The sequence below is a fragment of the Clinocottus analis genome, unplaced genomic scaffold, assembly GCF_023055335.1.
Source record: "Clinocottus analis isolate CAN_PGR_092001 unplaced genomic scaffold, fCliAna1.0.p SCAF_6, whole genome shotgun sequence".
In the NCBI taxonomy this organism is placed as follows: domain Eukaryota; kingdom Metazoa; phylum Chordata; class Actinopteri; order Perciformes; family Cottidae; genus Clinocottus; species Clinocottus analis.
This window is the reverse complement of record NW_027176218.1, coordinates 7,993,471-8,011,323: the sequence shown is the minus strand read 5'-3', so window position 1 is coordinate 8,011,323 and position 17,853 is coordinate 7,993,471. Positions and strand designations below refer to the sequence as shown.

The window sequence follows — 17,853 nt, the reverse complement described above, 5'->3', positions numbered from 1 at the left end:
GTGCCCACACTGCCACAGATTGGTTGGTCAAATAAGTGCTGAGTCAGATTTTGGAAATATAACTCTATAAAACCATTATACTTCAAATGTAACACCCAGTTAATTTTCTCCTATTGAACGTATTCTCGTGTATTGATTTAATTTCACACCTTAAGGGAACTTCCAGTCATCATTCAGTTGTTCCTCGTGCAAAACTCTTGCTCAGGTGAGACTGTGAGTCCTCCGCCCTCTGCTGGAAGAAATGTGTACAGCAGGACTCTAACTCGCCAGAGGGTGTTAGTGATTAACCCTTCCTGTCCAACCAGGAGACCAAAAGCAGAGCGAAGTGCGGACACAGTTCAATTTGAGATTATCAAAGCAAGATTTCAGCCGTTTGACAGTTTTTTGATGCTCTTGCAACTACTGGGGATCAATTGTTATCACTTTGGTGAGTATATTCTATGTATTTGTCTGTTTATAAATCATCCTGGATTAAGTGTCTCGCTCTTCTCGTGTGGGTGATCCTTGCGTGACACTGTTTCTTAATTTCAGTTGAAGTAATGTTTACACTGGATATCTCACAAAAAAATTCCTTTAGCGTGAGAACCTGCAAATAAAAGAGCCTGAGCTCCTCTGGCACGTGTGTAAGTTATTCAAACACTGTAGAGGTCATGACTCGTCCACTGACTACTGCAAGACTGTGACTGTGACGTTTGTAGAGTGAGACTTGTTTAGTCTTCACGTGATTTTAAATTGCAGTATGACACTTTTTTCATTTTTTAATTGAATGTGTTTGGCACCCACCCAGGTATCAGGATCACCAAATACCACTAAAAGCATTGGGCAAACCGATGGTAACCTGAGTGGAGACATCTTCATGTTTCTGATGAGTCTCTGCACTGCCAGAGAGAAAGAAGGAAAGAGAGAGAGAGAGAGAGAGAGAGAGAGAGAGAGAGAGAGAGAGAGAGAGAGAGAGAGAGACATGGATGCTTTTGAGGGAATTCACAGCGTCCAGATTTCCTCATCTCCACCATCTTCAACAACAGCCAGTCCAGGATATGAAATCCTCAGAGCAGGGAGATCTGGAGTAGCAGTTTATTCCTCTGCAGTGTTCTTCGGCACACCTAATGCCCTGGGACAGCCAGCCGCCAGACACAGGTACAGCAGGGACACCGAGGAGGAGGGCTGCATTGTTGGACGGTGAGTGTGTAAGATGGGTTTGAGCTGTCATTTTGAAGCGTGTAAGTTTAGATCATTTCACAGGTGGACACAATGGAGCTGTATTAAGGATTCAAATGTTTCACTCTCGACAATGTTGTTAACACCTTCAGTCTCAGAAGAGGCGATATTGCACAATACACAAGTATTCGACAACAACGAATGTCCCACATGAGGTTCGATTAGACATGTTAAGTGGAACTCTACTTATAACCATTGATTTATTTAGAATGGCAACCATTACATTCAGGTAGAAGCCAGCTGGTCAAGTCAAATGACTATGCACTGTGTGTAAACAAACAGATGTGGATTTGGTTTTTACTATATCCTGATGTTATCTCAGGCTTGTTTTGCATGTTTTGCATGTGACGTCTTGTTCTCCATTGCAACCATTAGACTCTATGCAGCATATTCATAGACAGGGCACACATTTAGTCATCATGCTTTCAGTCTGGGGGTCAGATCAGGACTTTGTGTTGCCTTTTATTAGAGGATACAGTGGAGAGCTGACAGGAAATGAGGGCAGAGACAGAGATGAAGGAACGAAAGTCTCTGGCTGTAAGCAAATAACTCAAACCAGAGATGTTATAGTCTACAGTCAAAATAAAGTCTTAAACCCCGCAGGAGGGTGGTTTGTAGTGTGTTTTAATAAGTTTTGATTATTTTGCATGATTGTACTGCAATTTCTAATTTTGATGTGTATTATCAAGGACTTAGTTTGCAAAAGTAAAACAAATGGAAACGATAGAAACCTTTTTTTTTTACTCAAATAAGATGGACCTCTAATTGTGCAAAGCTAACTAAACAGGCTTGACTTTGTGTTATTTGGCTGGTTCTTTAATTGAAACTTAATCATAGGACCTGAAAGTTGCTCCTGCTCTGTTACTCTTGAAGATTGTCCCTCAGTTATGACTATTTTATATTTGGTATTGTGCCTCTGGATTCATCACATGACCAGACCGAACCTTTAGGGCCACGACATTCTAGTATAGACAGCAGAGGCCACACGGGACATGTTGCACAGACAGCGGGTTACATCTCCACATGTTTCCTCGCAGCACAATCAGACCAACGGTTGAGACCCCGCGTTTCCCCTCCGGGGGTTACCAGCTCGAGCCTCATGTGCGTCCCCTTCCAGACAAACATCTCCACACGAGGCGTTACTGCACTGTGCAGGTTAGCTTGGAGGCGGTGCTCCCTGCCGGCTCCACGCGGGACCGGCCCGGGCTCGTCGCTCGGGCTGGGCGTTGGGAGTGGATGCGCTGTCATGTGACCGGCGCGTAAAGGGGACGAGACGCAGGAGAGACACTCTTCTTTTCTGTTGTTGCGTATGTGCGTTTCTTTCTGCCTGGAAATGAGGACACGGGGATGAGAAGAGAAACCGGCTGGAAAAGTGTCATGCAAGTTTCTGCGTTGCGCTTTTAAATCGTTTGTTTTGTTGTCAGCAGATCGCTGTGTGTGTGTGTGTGTGTGTGTGTGTGTGTGTGTGCGTGTGTGTGTAGGTTGACTACGTCAGCGTCCGCATTCCTCCCCTGATTTAAAACAGCTGAGATTGTAACTGAAACCAGCTAACATTAGCTCGGTTATTTCGGCATGTGTTAATTTAACAACAACAACAACAACAACAATAACAACAACAACTATAACTATAACTGAAGGACAGTGGAGGGAGACGCCGACGGACACACATCAGGCTGGGAGGTATCTGCGGACACTGAGCGGGTAAGGGCGGACACTGAGGGGACACCGGACGGGAAAGTTATCGAGCTAAGACTCGTTGGCTACTAAGCCATGGCTAACGATCGTTTTTTTGTGTTTTTTTTGTTGTTGCAATTTAAGATTTAAGACGTTTGCATGTTGCTAATTCAGTAGCAGAGGGTCTCAAGCTGTGGTCCGGGGTCCATGAGAGGTCTGCTCGAGGATTTCACTTCCAGTAACTCGGAGGGAAAGTGATTGATCATCAGATCTGTGAAGGAACATGTGTACATGTTGTCAGACACAATGCTGCGTCTACTTTAAACGGAGGATTAGCAAAGTGTTTGGAAACTGAAGCGGGAAATCATTTTAATGAAGTTTATATTGGAACGTAAAGTTGTTCATTTCAGACTATTGTTTTAAATATTCCAATTGTATGTTTAGCAGATTTAACAGTGTATTAGGTATAACTAGCTCAAAACCAATGTAGGTTCAACAGCCTTGCAATTAATCCTATGAACAATGAATTATCTGTGCCAATTAATTGTCCAATATTTGCAGATATTGCAGATATCTCTATTTTAAACTTTGGCTACACAAGACTACACTATATTAGATACACTAACACAAAAATACAACTTTTCAAAAACTGAACTCTCTCTCTCTCTCTCTCTCTCTCTCTCTCTCTCTCTCTCTCTCTCTCTCTCTCTCTCTCTCTCTCTATATATATATATATATATATATATATATATATATATATATATATATATATATATATATATATATATATATATATATATATCCTTAATGTAGGTTTATGGATTACATTTATTTTAGCCAGGTGTATTTAATACCACAATTTAGTATTTGTTATTTTTTATTATTACTGTGATCACCCAGTCCAACATGAAAATTAATATTTTGTAATTTCATGTTCGTCAGTAGGGTCACTTTTCTGTTTATCCCTTTGTGAATGGAAAACCCCCAGGAAAGGCACTATGTACAGTATGAAACATGTTGTGTACACAAGTTATCTTAAAGTTAAAAATCAAATCTTAAAGCTGATTTACATCTGCAGTGCTTGGGCCTCCACAATTAAAACATGCACACAATGACCTGCAGCACGAAGCCCTCAGGGAAGATGAGTTGTGGGGCAATCGGTCATTGCCATTACATCAACCTCATATCATATTAGGCTGTCTTTAGAGTCACTCTTTTTTAGGAGTGGACATGACATGTTTATGTTCTCTGATGTTAGGTTGGTAGATCTGGATCCAGAGCCAAAGTCCAGAGTGGAGGGAGGAGGCCAGGCTGGCCCCCCCTCGGGCCGGGATCATGGCAACCTCTCCCGGCTTCGTAGCTCCTCGCTGGAGATCAAAGAAAAAGAAATTCGAGAAAAGGGCTCGGAGATCCTCCGGGATCAGCTGGACGCTGCAAAGAAGGTGTCGTAACCTACTTCACGCTAACACACACGGCAATGTGTGACCTGAAAAAAAGCTGACTATGCAAATGTCCTTCCTTGGTAAATGTGTTTGTGAACTTTACTCCCACACAATTCAGGAACTGAAACTAAAGGACAAGGAGTGTGAGCGTCTGTCGCAGGTCAGGAATCAGCTGGAGCAGGAGCTGGAGGAGCTGACGGCCAGTCTGTTTGAAGTAAGCGATGATCAAAGCTCTCCGGCTGACTGTAATCTGGACACTTAGACGCTGATGAATATAAGAAAACAGGTCTCGCAGTAAAAACAGTTACTGCGAGTGTAACGCTGATATTTCAGCTTCTCTGTCGGGAACTAGACAAGGAAAACCAATGAACTGGAATAGATGAAATCTGTTCATATTAACGTTTATCACATGTGTAATGTGAAAGGGATGGCATCTAGTTATGAACCCACAGAGAATGATCATCGTATCAAAAATCAACTCTTTATCTCCCTTCAGCGCGACAGAACATTTGAGCCTCTTGTGATTAATTGTAATAATTTTCTTGCCTCAGAAGTGCAATCATTATTTATATTATCAATTAATCTATGACGCATCAGAAAATTGTAAAATCAGGATTTTCCAGATGTCTAGTTGTCTGACTGTGTCAATCTTTATCACAACAGGAAGCTCACAAGATGGTGCATGAAGCTAACGTCAAACAAGCGGCAGCAGAGAAACAACTGAGAGAGGCTCAGGGGAAGGTGTGTGGGGACGTTTCTGTTTCTGTTCTGCGGTTAAATGACCTTTTTGCCTCATTTAAATCCATTCATTGCAGCCCAACTGTTTTTTGAATTGAACTGATGTCTTACAAACTGGCAGCTGCAATCTTCTGTTCATTACATCTATACATTTCATCTCAGAAAATAAAGTCACCGTTATTGATTTTTCTTCCAACATCAGACTTTTGTCTCTTTCTTTATTTCTTCTGTACTTTTTCTGCGTCTGGCTCCCAGATTGATGTTCTGCAAGCAGAAGTGACGGCGCTCAAGACTCTGGTGCTGACATCGACGCCATCTTCACCAAACCGGCAGCTGCATCCACAGCTGCAGCAGTCGGGAGCCAGAGGCGCGTACAAGCATGTCGGGGGCCACGTCCGCAATAAGAGCGCGAGCGGTGCCTTCCCATCTTCACCTGGAAAACCAGAACCGTCCTCAGTTTCCATTCAGCCTGCGGCCAAAGAGGAGCGGGAGGTAACCTTCATGAAGTTTATACATTTGCCTCTCTTCTCCTTTTGTGTGTTTCTGTTTCTACCCCTCATCCCTGTTTCCAGTTACTTGTATCTCAAGTTCTCTCTGCTTTTTTCTTCTCTCCAAGTACTAACCTCTCCTGACTCGTTCTTCCTCTCCGTCTCTGGTTTCTCTTCCTCTTTCAGCCTGCTGTTCCTGCTCTCCTCTCTCTGATACTCTGCCTTCTTCCTGGCCAATCTGTCAGTGTGAGCTTTGACCCTCACTGGCAGGAGCGGGGGGAGGGGCTGAGCACTGACGACAGACAGGTAACGGCATCTCTTCGACGGAGCCTCATAAGAGCCCAAACGCCTTAAACGCCTGACGTGCTTATTTTGAGCTCCACCTTAAAGATTTCAAACTACTTTGTTTAGATTTTGAAAGTTCAAAAGATGATCCATCGACCAAAGCTATTTCATTTCGGCAGCAGCAGTACCTGTTTGGAGAGAACTAGAAGGAATGAAATGCTAACACTTTTTCCACAGTGGACAATTCACAAAATACACTATTAATTAATAATAATACGAATCAGCTGCACAACTTCCATTTTGTTTGTAACTTGATGGCAGTTTGTTGGCTTTCTGCAGCACAGTGTCTGTTCTCAGCCAAAGATTGTTTATGAGGTACAGGAGCTTCACTCTGTAACCACTGTACAAGAGCGAGTGTTTTTTTAATTTCAAAAACTCCAACTAAGAGATACTCCCATGTAGCAGATTGTGTCACACCAATTGCACATTAGTTAAGCAGCTGAAATGAAGCTCCTGTCCCTGGTGCATTATTTAAAAATAACATTTTGTCTGTAGTTTAAATCCATAGCTCTCAAGGGCTTGAGGTGACGCATAAGACCAGCGGTCTAATAAGTGAGTTTAAATGATTTTCTTTTTTCAGATCGACTCTGTTCTGTATGCAGAGTTTTTACTGTGGAAGGAGAATCCAAGTGTAGAGCGCTCCTCTGCCTTCTTGAGTCGCATCTACAGAGAAGACATCGGACCCTGCCTCTCCTTCACGAGATCCGAGGTCAGAATCTACCACTGTGTTTGTTATATTTCATTGTTTGAAGTAGGACTGTAACACTATCTCTTTTCACTACACTATTATCCTGGTCAAAAGAATTTATGATAACAGTATTATTGCCACAGAAAATGTGTTTTTCAAAAATACATAAAAAGTAATGTTATCAGTCAAATTCATCGGTAACTTTCTTTGTTTGTTTAGTGTGTTTTCTGGCAATATCTTTGTGTCAGGAGGTGGGGAGAGAGTCACTGGATTACTTGCACAATATTGCACTTCTATTTCCTTCTTTAGAGCTGCTTTGAAAGCAGACCATTGATATATATATATATATATATATATATATATATATATATATATATATATATATATATATATATATATATATATATATATACATATATATATATATATATATATATATATATATATATATATATATATATACATATATATATATATATATATATATATATATATATATATATATATATATATATATATATATATATATATATATGTGTGTGTGTGTGTATATATATATATATTCAAATGAAAAATATATATATATATGTATATATATATATATTCAAATGAAAAATATATATATATCTATATTCAAATGAAAAATATATATATCAGTTATACTCAAAGTACCGGTACATTGCACCTCTCCTCGTTTAAAGTCATGTTAACATGATTGATTACTGTTCTCCACAGCTGTCGCAGCTGGTGCAGAGTGCAGTGGAAAACAACTCTTTGACTATCGAGCCGGTGGCCATGTCGGCGCTGCCGATGGTCAAAGCCTCCGCGATCGAGTGTGGCGGCCCAAAGTGAGTTATCCCGACGACGTATCATCTATCAATGTGTCCTCTCTTTCACCAGTCACTGCTAAACAATGGTCAACTCAACAGTGAAAACACACTCTCTGGTTTTGTACTTCCCCCTGATAATTACAGGTCATAGCTGAAGGGTTTTCAGAGTCTTCACACGTATCGGAGAGGGATTTAATTAACTCGCACAATTCTAATCACTGTCTGATTTAAGATAATCTTTTCTTTCCAGTGGCTTTAGAGCAGGAATAGAGACGTAAGTCCTCTCAGGAACAATCCTTTGCTTTTCACTAACACACATTACTGTTGCATGAAGTCTGCCTATCCAGGCGGCTGAAAGTTCTTCAACAAATCTGTGAATTAATGAGTTCTGCATGCGTCTGAATATATATGAATGATCTTTTTCCTCTTCCAGTGACTAACTTTCTCCGATTGTGCACTATTTTTTGTCTGTAATGTGTTTTTTACTTAGGCAACTTTGAATTAAGACTTAAGTTTCATTGTTAATAATACCACAAGGGATTTTCCTCATGTTTACTATGATGAAATAGGGACAGTGTCTATCTCCTGGTTATAGCAGTAATTGTTGGACAACTGATCTTTCTGTTTGTAGAAAATGTTCATTAAGCGGCATGTCGCGCCTTTGCCGACATCGCATTAAACTTGGGGACAAGGGGAGCTACTATTACATCTCTCCGTCCAGCCGATCACGGGTAACTATCACTTCATCTCTTCATTAGCGTGCCGCTAAGTGTTGCTACGTGTGACATTGTCTTTATCTCACCTTTTCTAGATCACAGCTGTTTGCAATTTCTTTACTTATATCCGCTACATCCAGCAGGGCCTGGTGAGACACGATGGTAAATTAACACTAACCTGCATTTGAAATCTGTTATTTCCTTCGTATGAATATTTTGCTTTGCCAACGAGAGTTTTATTCAGGCAGCTGACGTGTTGTATCTTTTGTTGTTGTTGTTGTTGTTGTCTGTTTGTCTTCGTCCAGCGGAGCAGATGTTCTGGGAGGTGATGCGTCTCCGCAGAGAGATGACTGTGGCCAAGTTAGGTTTCTACCTCACTGACCAGGACTAGAGGACCCGACAGTCCACCGAAACACCCGAAAGGACGGCATAATCCCAGGACCTTAATTATTCAAGGTCCAGCATTAGTGCTGCAGCAGAGGTTGAGCAACAAGGGAAGTAGAAAATGTTCCTGTGCCACTTTTATGAGTTAAAACAGCACAGCTAGAAAGAAGTAACAGAACATGCATTTAAAGATGGCGGTATTCTCAGATATGTAAAACATATGTTCTGTTATCCTGCAGGCCTCCAGTAATTCTCTCCATCGGTGAAGAGAATTGTTACTTTTTCTGAACCTCCCCGGCGGAGTATACACAGCTTCTCATGTTAATACAAATGGACTCTTATGTTTCATGTGAGTCTGATGAGCACAAATGAAATGAAAGCAGTGTAGAGAGTTGAGTTAGTCTCTTACCTCAAGTATTACATACGTTTATATAACCATGTAATGTAATCATTCTCCTGTGAGATTGACCATGTCCATGTGGATTCCACCAAACAATGATTTGGGTTGTTTTCTTTATTCTTACATAAATATCATGCTCACTAGCACATCTCTTAAGTTACTTTCAGCTCAAACACCACAGGCCTGTCTCAGCATGGCCTTCATTTTGTGGATGCCTTCTTGCACTACTTGTTCTAGATGCCTTATATGAACACGCAAATGAAACGGCTTTGTGTAAGCTTCACCAGAAGTTCATGATCAAAAATGATGTTAATGACACCTCCACACTCAACATAGTCAGAAAATGAACAAGCTTCACTAGAAGTGATTGCAATGATGTACAACTGTAGTTTTGCATGTTTGCAATTAAGTATGTATGTAAAAAGCCATAAATTACTTTGCATGAATGTAGTACATAGCCATATTATACAGTGTATATTGGTCGTACTTCTTAGTATAGCTTTATTATTATTATTATTGTTGTCCAATTTTTGCATAAATTGCTCCGTTGAAGGTAAAAATGAAGAATATTGTGTCAGAAAGTGCAATAACTGCTTTTTTAGCCTTCTTTAGGGCTTTGAGGTTCCACCCTCAGTGTACTGGTAATTAAAACACTCCATTAAAGACGAGGCATTGTAGCCTCACTACATCACTTTTTGAAGTGTGTGTGAGATTTATAGGTCTTGTTTGGTCAAAATCTGACAGAAGATAAATGAATCAGCTGGTTTCGATGTCTGCTCTTTGTGAATTGGACTAACGTTTGGCAGAAGATGATGATGCAGACCTTTTTCGCTCAGGTCACGACGCAGACTTGGCTTTAGATTAAGGTCGTCATCAGGAACCCGGTTCCCCCGATACCAAACGCTCTGAAACACACAGTTACCTAACGGGTCTGTAAGCAGGAATCAGGCCCAGGGATGCAGAGACGATATCCCGCTCAGAGAGGCTTTATGCTTTGAAAATCTGTTTTTAGAGCTGACATTCCAGTAAGATTTCCGTTTCCGGATTGAAATAAACTTTCGTAAGCTTGTTATTGTGTTTTCACTGCCTCATCGTACAGATTACAACCATACTAAATAGTTTGACTTGGATTGGTCCGTGACACAATGTGTAGTCAGAGGACCAAACATGTGATCACATGAGCAGATCCCGTCATGTTTTATAGGTACAAACTGTACAAAGATCAACAACAGAGATATTAATGTAAAACGCTAGCCTTTGTGTTGAAAATGAACAAGACAAATATTCTACTACTATTGACAGAAAATGCAAAGATCAATACATTTGCAAGTTAAAATAATGAAGACAGTATAAGATAATCAAATAACATGCTTTAAAAGAACATTAGAACAAACTCTTTAATGTTTCTCCTGGCAACATCCAGCATTGACCAACTCTTCTTTCTTGGGAAGATATCTGCAAAAGAGATTTTTAGTTATTCATATTTCATCTAAAAACTACTGTTATGTTTTATGTTACAAAGGAAAAAGAACAATTCATAGAACATGTCAATTTACAAAATATGTATGACTTTAGTAGGGGTGTAATGTGACTAAGTACAATTACATTCAAGTACAGTACAAATCCATGGTGTGGTTACTTTACTTTACACTTCTTCTATATCCTCCAGAGAATTTGTCTCAGTTCCAGTTATTGGTTACTTTTTATATTACAATGTATCCAAGTTTTTCTTTATGGGTTCCTTTTTCTTTCTTTATATTAAAATTAGGACAACCTGAAACCTCTTTATTTATGAAATGCACATTAGTGCATCAGTAATATTATAACCCAATTCATACTAGTAAAACACTGGTGAGCAATGAGAACCTTTACTTCTGACTTTGCCTCTATGGTGGAAATGCGAGTGCTGCTGGCCAGGCAGTTTGTTGTGTTGAAGTACAAAAAGTGTTGCTTAGTGTTATCTTAAAGATTTTAAATGCCATGACTGAATATATAGATGACTTTTATGTGAATAACAAACGGACCAGAACAATTTGTTATTCACATAATTTGTATATCATTTGTATACAAAAACAAAAACATCTGGACCCATCAAGTTGATTTGTGCCTTCAGTGTCTTACCTTCGACAACAGAACAGGATCATCAGCAGAGCCGCCACGCCCACGATCACGACTACCACTGCAGTGACGACTGAGACGACGGACAGCGAGGAGGGTTCTGGATCAATGCCCAAACAGGACCAGAAGAAAGAGATGGTTTGATGTTGTGACTCAGCAATTTATGTCAAGAAGGATTTATCTACTTTTAACAACAAAATCATTCGTCACCAAATATCAAACAGGCAGTAAATGTACCAAAAGAAGGAGGCGTCTACAAATAATCTGAACCAACCTGAACAAATAAAGGAACCCGGTATGTTGAGACACTCCAAATGTTGAGGGCAGACAGACGTTTGTTCCGTACATTCATTAATATCTGCAACAATCAGGCAAACGCTGTCAATGACGCATGCATTTTCGATCTAATGGCAGGTTTTTCTCACAAAATCAAACTGACAGTTTGGTAATAGTTGGCAAAGCAATGTCCTCCGACATGAAGTGAGACTGAACCTTGTGTTGAGATTATTTTGTCGACTACTGTAAGGATAGAACTAACTATGTAGACACGTCAAATTTCAGGCCAGTGTTAATAGAAAGCCATTTATTTGCTCAGTAAAATAGGAATACATTTCTTGAAAACTCCCGTCTGCTAAGGAAGACTATGATATAAGATCAAAAGCTCTGGAACACCTTATGAATGGACTTTGTTGTTTTGCTGATTATGTTCTCCAAGATCTACATGAGTTTCGCTTCACATCTGAATCTGAAGATCACATAAGATTTTGTTAAATGTGATTGAAAACACATTAGGCATATTTTGCTGCACTGGTCTTAAGAATGATTTTGTAACTTTGTAAACTCATGCTTTATCCCTGCCGTGTCACCGGGACTTAGTTTAGGCTTCGTACCTTGACACGTTGGGGGCGTGGGGCTCCACTGCTGGCTGTTTGGATCGCAGCTGACGGACGATGATCCCAGCAGCTTGAAGCCAGCGTGACACTGATACAGAATCACAGAGCCGCAGAACAAAGAGTAGCCAGCATGAATCCTGGGTATCGGACCACAAGTGGGATCTGGAAGAGAGGGCAGACGTGTCCTTGTGAAAACACAAGACAAACCTGACATCACTGTTTTCTTTTCAATGTCCTCACCTGTGTCTGGCTCTTTCCAGGGGCTGAGGTTGAGGTGGGGGATCAGGGGATGCGAGCACGCCAGCATGTCCTCCGGCCTCTCGGTACGTGAGAACGGGTCAGTGGGGACATGAGAGATGTGGCTGTTGTCACAAATGATACGGGACAAAGAGACACCGTGAAGGTGTCTCCTCTGGGTGCTGGTGAACACTCCGTCCCTCTCCCACCAAAAGCTGGGGAGACAACAGACAGTTTCAGATGTCTCTTCTTGCATTTTAATGGTCATAATGGTCATAATTAGAGGATTTCACATCACCTGTCCCCATCTCTCAGCGATTTGAACTGTCTCGCCAGCAGGCAGGCCAGCAGTGGGCCGACTCGGCCTCCTGCCAGAGCGGGCTCAGAGATGGCCCCGACCCACACATCGATGTTGTGTGGCGTCCCGTACAGGAGCTGGAGTTTGTGAGCCAAAGTGGAGTTAGTCAGAATTTCGGCCAGTTCTGATGTAGTATTGGGAACGGAGAGGTTGCAGGACTTTCTCCATGAGCCGTATCCTAATGGGGTGAGATGGGACAGGAGGTGAGGGGCAGCGTTAAATGCCGGGGTTCAATTACCTGAGACAAAAATCAGAATCATTTATTGCATTTATTGTATTCGTGGTGCATAACATTAAATAATAAATAGTGCAAGAAATGGGAGCATGTTCAATTAACAATAGAATATTACATAATAAAATAAAGTGCACAGCTAAACACATAACAGTACTTTAAACAATTGAAACGTAAGTGTAATGTGAAAGTGACAAGTGTATTTAAATATGTAGTATGAAAAACACACATACTAAACGACCGAATAAATGAACACGGTTCACTGATCACCTGTGAAACTTTCTACTTGAGCAAATACAATATCCTGTATTTAAAGGCTGACTATGAACTCTTTACAACAACTTTGTTTCCGAATTAACTAGCAATGTTTATTCAAACATCTACGACTGGATTAGTGAGCATCTGGAGTGCAAATTAAAACACTTCCCTACATCTGGAACTGGTTTGTGAATCAACCAGACTTTTCAGGGCAGACATTTAGACCCCGTGAATAGCAGTTTTCAATTGTTTGGTATTTAATGTCCACGGTGGTGTTGACATGTTGACTTACTAACCGTGTCCCATTCCATACTAATGACCAGCAGTGCTGTTGGTGCTGTTCTAACCTTGTGAGTCTGTCTGTGTGATGACACATCGGCAGACTCATATTTAATTGACATATAAAATTGTTTTTACACATACTATAAATTCTTTTGGCATACTGTAATGTGACTTTTTAAAGCCATTTCTGATACTTTTGAAATTCTATACCATTTGTAATAAGACTCTATGATATACTTATTATTACGTTTTAATGCAATTGTTATGCCATTATACTTTGACGTGTTATCATTCACAATAGACGCAAGAGTTTTATGGCATGCCCCCCTATACATTTATTATAATAATTTCATAGCATACTATAATTCTTTTATGACATTTTCATGACAAGCTCTACTATTACTTTGTATGAAATTTTAAAGACAAATTATACCGTGTGACATTTTTATGGCATACTATGCCATAACTTTTTATGAGATTTTATTGGCAAGGAATTGACTCTTTTATGACTACATTTTTAGAAAATTGTTAGGACATATTATACTGACTTTTTTATGACATTTTGTATGACTGGAGAACAAAAGAAAATATAGCCAAACTCACAAAGTGGAACTACCATTTGGGCTGCTTCCTCTTAATTAATTAGTCAACTTGTCATTTTGGTCTTAGTTGAGGAAGATTTCTTTGATTAGTCATTAAAAAACTTTTTTTTCCCCATGTTGAATGACTTATTTCAAAGAAATTAATGCGTACATCTCTGGTAAACACAATATTTAAAGAGGTGCTTTTGTGTGATTCTTTGTGGAGAAACTCAATTGATGATTTTCTTTGGTGCTTATTGTTGCCCCTTTACATTCAAACTATTACTACACTATAACCATGTTATTACTAAGCTGTAATGTAAAAGCTAGCGTGACAGTAAAACACTGTACTGTGCCAGAAAAATAAAACCTGGTACCAGGCAGGCCGTGATCCCGGCCCCTCTGGAGGTTAAGGGCCCCGAGGTCCAGAGGCATCCCTCCCTGTGCCTGAAACAGTCTCTCTGTCAGCTCCTCCACCATCATCTGACCTGGAGTCTGCAGCTTTGCCGGAGACAGCAACAGGCCGCGCAGTACAGGGTCAATACCACCTGACACACCGGGAGAAAAAAAAAAACAGAAACAGATAAGATGAGTAAATTGTTTGTAATTTGAGATAAATATGACGTCATCGTAGTTTTACCTTCTTGCACGACCCTCCATGAGGCAAAGAGTGAATGATGCAGAGGCAGCTGGGGATGCTGGGAGTTGCTGGTGTATCCTGGCCCCAGCCTGGTCACCACTGGCTGCACGGTGACGTGGGCAAAACGAAATGCAGCAGCTGCAAAGGCGTTAGCGATACTGGGATCCACCTCGGGATCATACCCCTTGTAGGCAGGCAGCAGAAGAGACATGGCACTCTCACCGAGGACCCGCGGCAGGTAGTGCTCCCATGTTAGGATCTGGAAAGATAAAAAGGTCAGCGTGCTGGGAACGCTCATGTAGGTAGAAATGAACCGACAGAAGCTGCTCGAGAGACCTGATGAATGGCTCCCATGATCTTGCGGGCCTCCTGATAAAGTGTATCGGGGCTCCAGTGATGGTTGAGCAGGTGCAGCTCTTTGACCAGCCGGTTGTGCTCTCTCAGAAAGAGTGTGTGCAGCGCAATCATGCCCAGATGTTCATTAGCTCTTGAATCACCTGTGAATCATAAATCATGAGCAAAAGCTCCAATGAAGCTTGCGGACAAAAGACAACTTCTTACATTTACTCGCTCACCAGCTTGAAAACAGGAGGTGGTGTTCTCCTGCTGCTTGGATCTTTCCAATGGCCCTGAGGTGATGGAGTTTCGGGGGCCGCAGGGGTCGAGGTGAGCCTGTCGGCGTGGCAAATACGGCATGTAGGCTAACTCCTGGTCTGAGTGCTGGGAGTTGAGGGTCATCAAGCCCAGAGGGGATGAGCGGTTTCTCAGACTCGAAGCCAGACTAGCGGAGCTGCCGTACACCATACTGGCATCGACAAAGGAGGTGATGGCGTTGAGCTGCTCTCGGCGGCTACGAGTCGGGACTCCAGCTACGCAGCTGGGAGCAGAGCGGAAGAAAGGCATACAACTCTGGACGCCATTTCTAGGATCTGACAGAGGGATCTGGGGAGGGAAGTTATGTTGTTTTATAATGGATGATGAGAAGAAAACAAATATTGTTCTAACCAGTAAAAAATATTTTCATGATAATACAAGAAAATACCTTGTTGTATAACTTATTTATTTCTTGTGATTTACAATGTGGCAAGTGGTTCATTTTTGTCATGCACCTTGTTTTGTACTTTGGATTATTTATTTTCTTTTACTATGTATATTGCATTTATACACCACTATGTACTCTATGCGTATATGGACAATGTAAACAATTCAAATACTTATTTTATTATGTATATCGAGCGTCTTAGGCACACACATTTCTTTGAAGATAAATACAAGTTCTATGTTATCAAAGAAAATCATAGATGCAGGATCATCAAGGCAAAGCACAAGCGAGAAGCAGCTGATAGTGAAGTGCACCTGTATGGGGAAGCAGGGCGTGTCCCGGCTGCAGGTGTGTGTGCAGTCTTCCCCGGACCTGAAAGCGGACGTGCTGGGGCTCTGAGGCGTCAGCACCACGTCGTGGTCAATCCACTGACCCCATTCCACCAGCAGGTGGGAGAGAGTGGAGTCCAAAGAGATGTTGTCATTGTGAGTGAACAGCACTTCCTGGGACACCAGCCGCACCTGGACACCAAACAAAATCACAAGGGTTTGAATTACGGCAGATGACGGGCCGGAGGACGACTGAGGGCGGCTGCAGGACTCCTACTGGAGGCAGACTGGCGTTGTGGTAGGTGTGCTCTGGGTTCCAGCCTCTGGGCATCCCCCACGCATCCTCGTACTCTGCCGGCAGCCAGCGGGAATACGGGATGTTCGCAGCCCCCCACCTGGGATTGTGTCTTAACAGGACAAAAAAACACAACAGACACAGTTATCGAAACAAAAAACACATACATTAGAAGTCAGCACTGCTATGGGGCTACATATTTCTATTGTGTGAGCAATAACCTGTTGTTGCACTCTCCTGTGATGGATCTGTAGCGCTGAGACAGGCAGCCGGTGTCACAGCTGGGTCTCTGCAGCTCAGCGGAGCAGCCGGTCACCTGCAGTAGATTCTCCATGTCTCCTTCACTCAGCAGCTCTGTGGGAACATATAGTTAACGCAACATGTAAGTCATACAAATAACTTTAATATTTAGAATTTAGAAAAAAAAAAAAAAAAAACAGCTGGATTTAACTTGTTCGGAGTGGTTGATCTGATCATCATTTGCTTTTGTCTTATGGCAGAAGACAAACCTATTAGAAAAAATGTGTAAATTTGTACCGTGTACCATGTGCAATGGCTTTTTTGTGACCTCCATCTGGCTCCTGAATATTGGACTATCATATTTAGCTCACTTACTAATATTTAACTTTATTTTTTGACACTGTTTAAACAAAAATAAAAAAAATATTAAACAATGAAACTCATTTTAAGGACAAACATCAATTAAAAAAGGCATTTCTGCATGGCTCCATAGGATACTTTTTGTGTTAAACTTAAACCAGCCGATAAGTTAACAGTTTTTCGACAGTGGATCTGGGATCACGCTTGGAGCATTATATGAGGATAATTTTTTTTTTAAAAAGGAGGAAAAAAAAGGTTTATAGCCATAAAAGTGCTGAAACATCTCTCTGTTGTGTGTCTGCTGCTATACCCTGATGGTTGGGCTGCACCATTGTGTGGGTGTAGACCATCTCTCTGATTAGCTCCACTGTGTTGTCCAACAGTTCTGCAGCCATGATCTGAGACCTGGTCCTGGCTTCAGTCTGTTTGAACTGAGCCAGCAGGTCGCTGGGTCTCAGAGCGCCTTCAGACAGAGACTTCTTCACCCTGGAAACATTATTAGCGTTTAATAAAACAAAGCTGTACAGATGTAGAACTATGATGTAAGCTTTGCAGTGGGTCTGAAATATTTCCATAGTGACCAAGTCATGTCTACCTTTCACTGGTGCGTGCATAAGCAGCATCAGTGAGCTCAGTCGCCCTCTGAAGTGCCTCCTTTACAAATACAGATCCTGGATACACAGTTCCTGACATTACCACAAAGGAAAACATAGATGCAGTTAGAAAACCGCAGCATCTGGTCTCATCAATATGAATCAACCAGAAATCCTCCTACCTGAGGGGCTGTCAAATACTCTGTTCAGAGCAGCATGCTCAGGGAGGGAGAGCAGGACCAGAGCCAGTCCAAGCAGGGAGACCGACACCTAAAGCAGAACACACAGAACTAAATATCTCAAGACATGTGCTACTTTATTTGGTTAAATTAAGGACAACAATTTAACTCACCATGAGTGCTGCATCCATTTAGAACATTAAAAATGTTCAATCCGTGCAGAAAGGATTAGCTTCACGTTTAGAAAACTAATCACGCTCATAGTTTTCTGCCACTACACTAACTATGACTTA

General features: G+C 41.3%; 2 protein-coding genes across 4 annotated transcripts; one reads left to right on the top strand and one right to left on the bottom strand.

Annotated features, from left to right (window-relative positions):
- Positions 1-958: 958 nt before the first annotated feature.
- On the top strand, positions 959-9,982 carry rab3il1 (RAB3A interacting protein (rabin3)-like 1). Of its 3 annotated transcripts, XM_068603969.1 has the most exons (12): positions 962-1,179; positions 4,151-4,334; positions 4,453-4,548; positions 4,998-5,075; positions 5,328-5,564; positions 5,747-5,866; positions 6,486-6,614; positions 7,329-7,441; positions 7,674-7,697; positions 8,055-8,154; positions 8,235-8,301; positions 8,445-9,982. In XM_068603969.1, exons 1-12 carry the CDS (start codon positions 962-964, stop codon positions 8,528-8,530), a joined length of 1,452 nt encoding a protein of 483 aa, XP_068460070.1. In that variant the 3' UTR covers positions 8,531-9,982. The 3 variants fall into 3 exon arrangements, with proteins under 3 accessions (XP_068460072.1, XP_068460070.1, XP_068460071.1); XM_068603971.1 differs by lacking the exon at positions 5,747-5,866 and having other exon boundaries at positions 959-1,179; XM_068603970.1 differs by lacking the exons at positions 5,747-5,866; positions 7,674-7,697.
- Positions 9,983-10,320: 338 nt separating this feature from the next.
- epx (eosinophil peroxidase) lies at positions 10,321-17,751 on the bottom strand. Its single transcript, XM_068602447.1, has 17 exons — positions 17,734-17,751; positions 17,564-17,651; positions 17,384-17,474; positions 17,099-17,274; positions 16,410-16,542; positions 16,171-16,300; positions 15,879-16,085; positions 15,098-15,464; positions 14,859-15,019; positions 14,523-14,781; positions 14,260-14,430; positions 12,470-12,707; positions 12,175-12,386; positions 11,932-12,096; positions 11,316-11,399; positions 11,045-11,141; positions 10,321-10,378 (listed from the first exon to the last, which is right to left on the bottom strand). Exons 1-17 carry the CDS (start codon positions 17,749-17,751, stop codon positions 10,321-10,323), a joined length of 2,655 nt encoding a protein of 884 aa, XP_068458548.1.
- Positions 17,752-17,853: the final 102 nt, after the last annotated feature.

Bases quoted from the DNA above. Each gene is read 5' to 3' on its own strand.
- rab3il1 (XM_068603969.1), top strand. From the start codon at position 962: ATGGATGCTTTTGAGGGAATTCACAGCGTCCAGATTTCCTCATCTCCA. The intron at 5,076-5,327 runs GTGTGTGGGGAC...TCTGGCTCCCAG, and splicing joins TGAGAGAGGCTCAGGGGAAG to ATTGATGTTCTGCAAGCAGA. The intron at 6,615-7,328 runs GTCAGAATCTAC...TGTTCTCCACAG, and splicing joins TCTCCTTCACGAGATCCGAG to CTGTCGCAGCTGGTGCAGAG.
- epx (XM_068602447.1), bottom strand. The intron at 17,475-17,563 runs GTAGGAGGATTT...TGGTAATGTCAG, and splicing joins AGTATTTGACAGCCCCTCAG to GAACTGTGTATCCAGGATCT. The intron at 14,431-14,522 runs GTAAAACTACGA...CCGGTGTGTCAG, and splicing joins ATGGAGGGTCGTGCAAGAAG to GTGGTATTGACCCTGTACTG.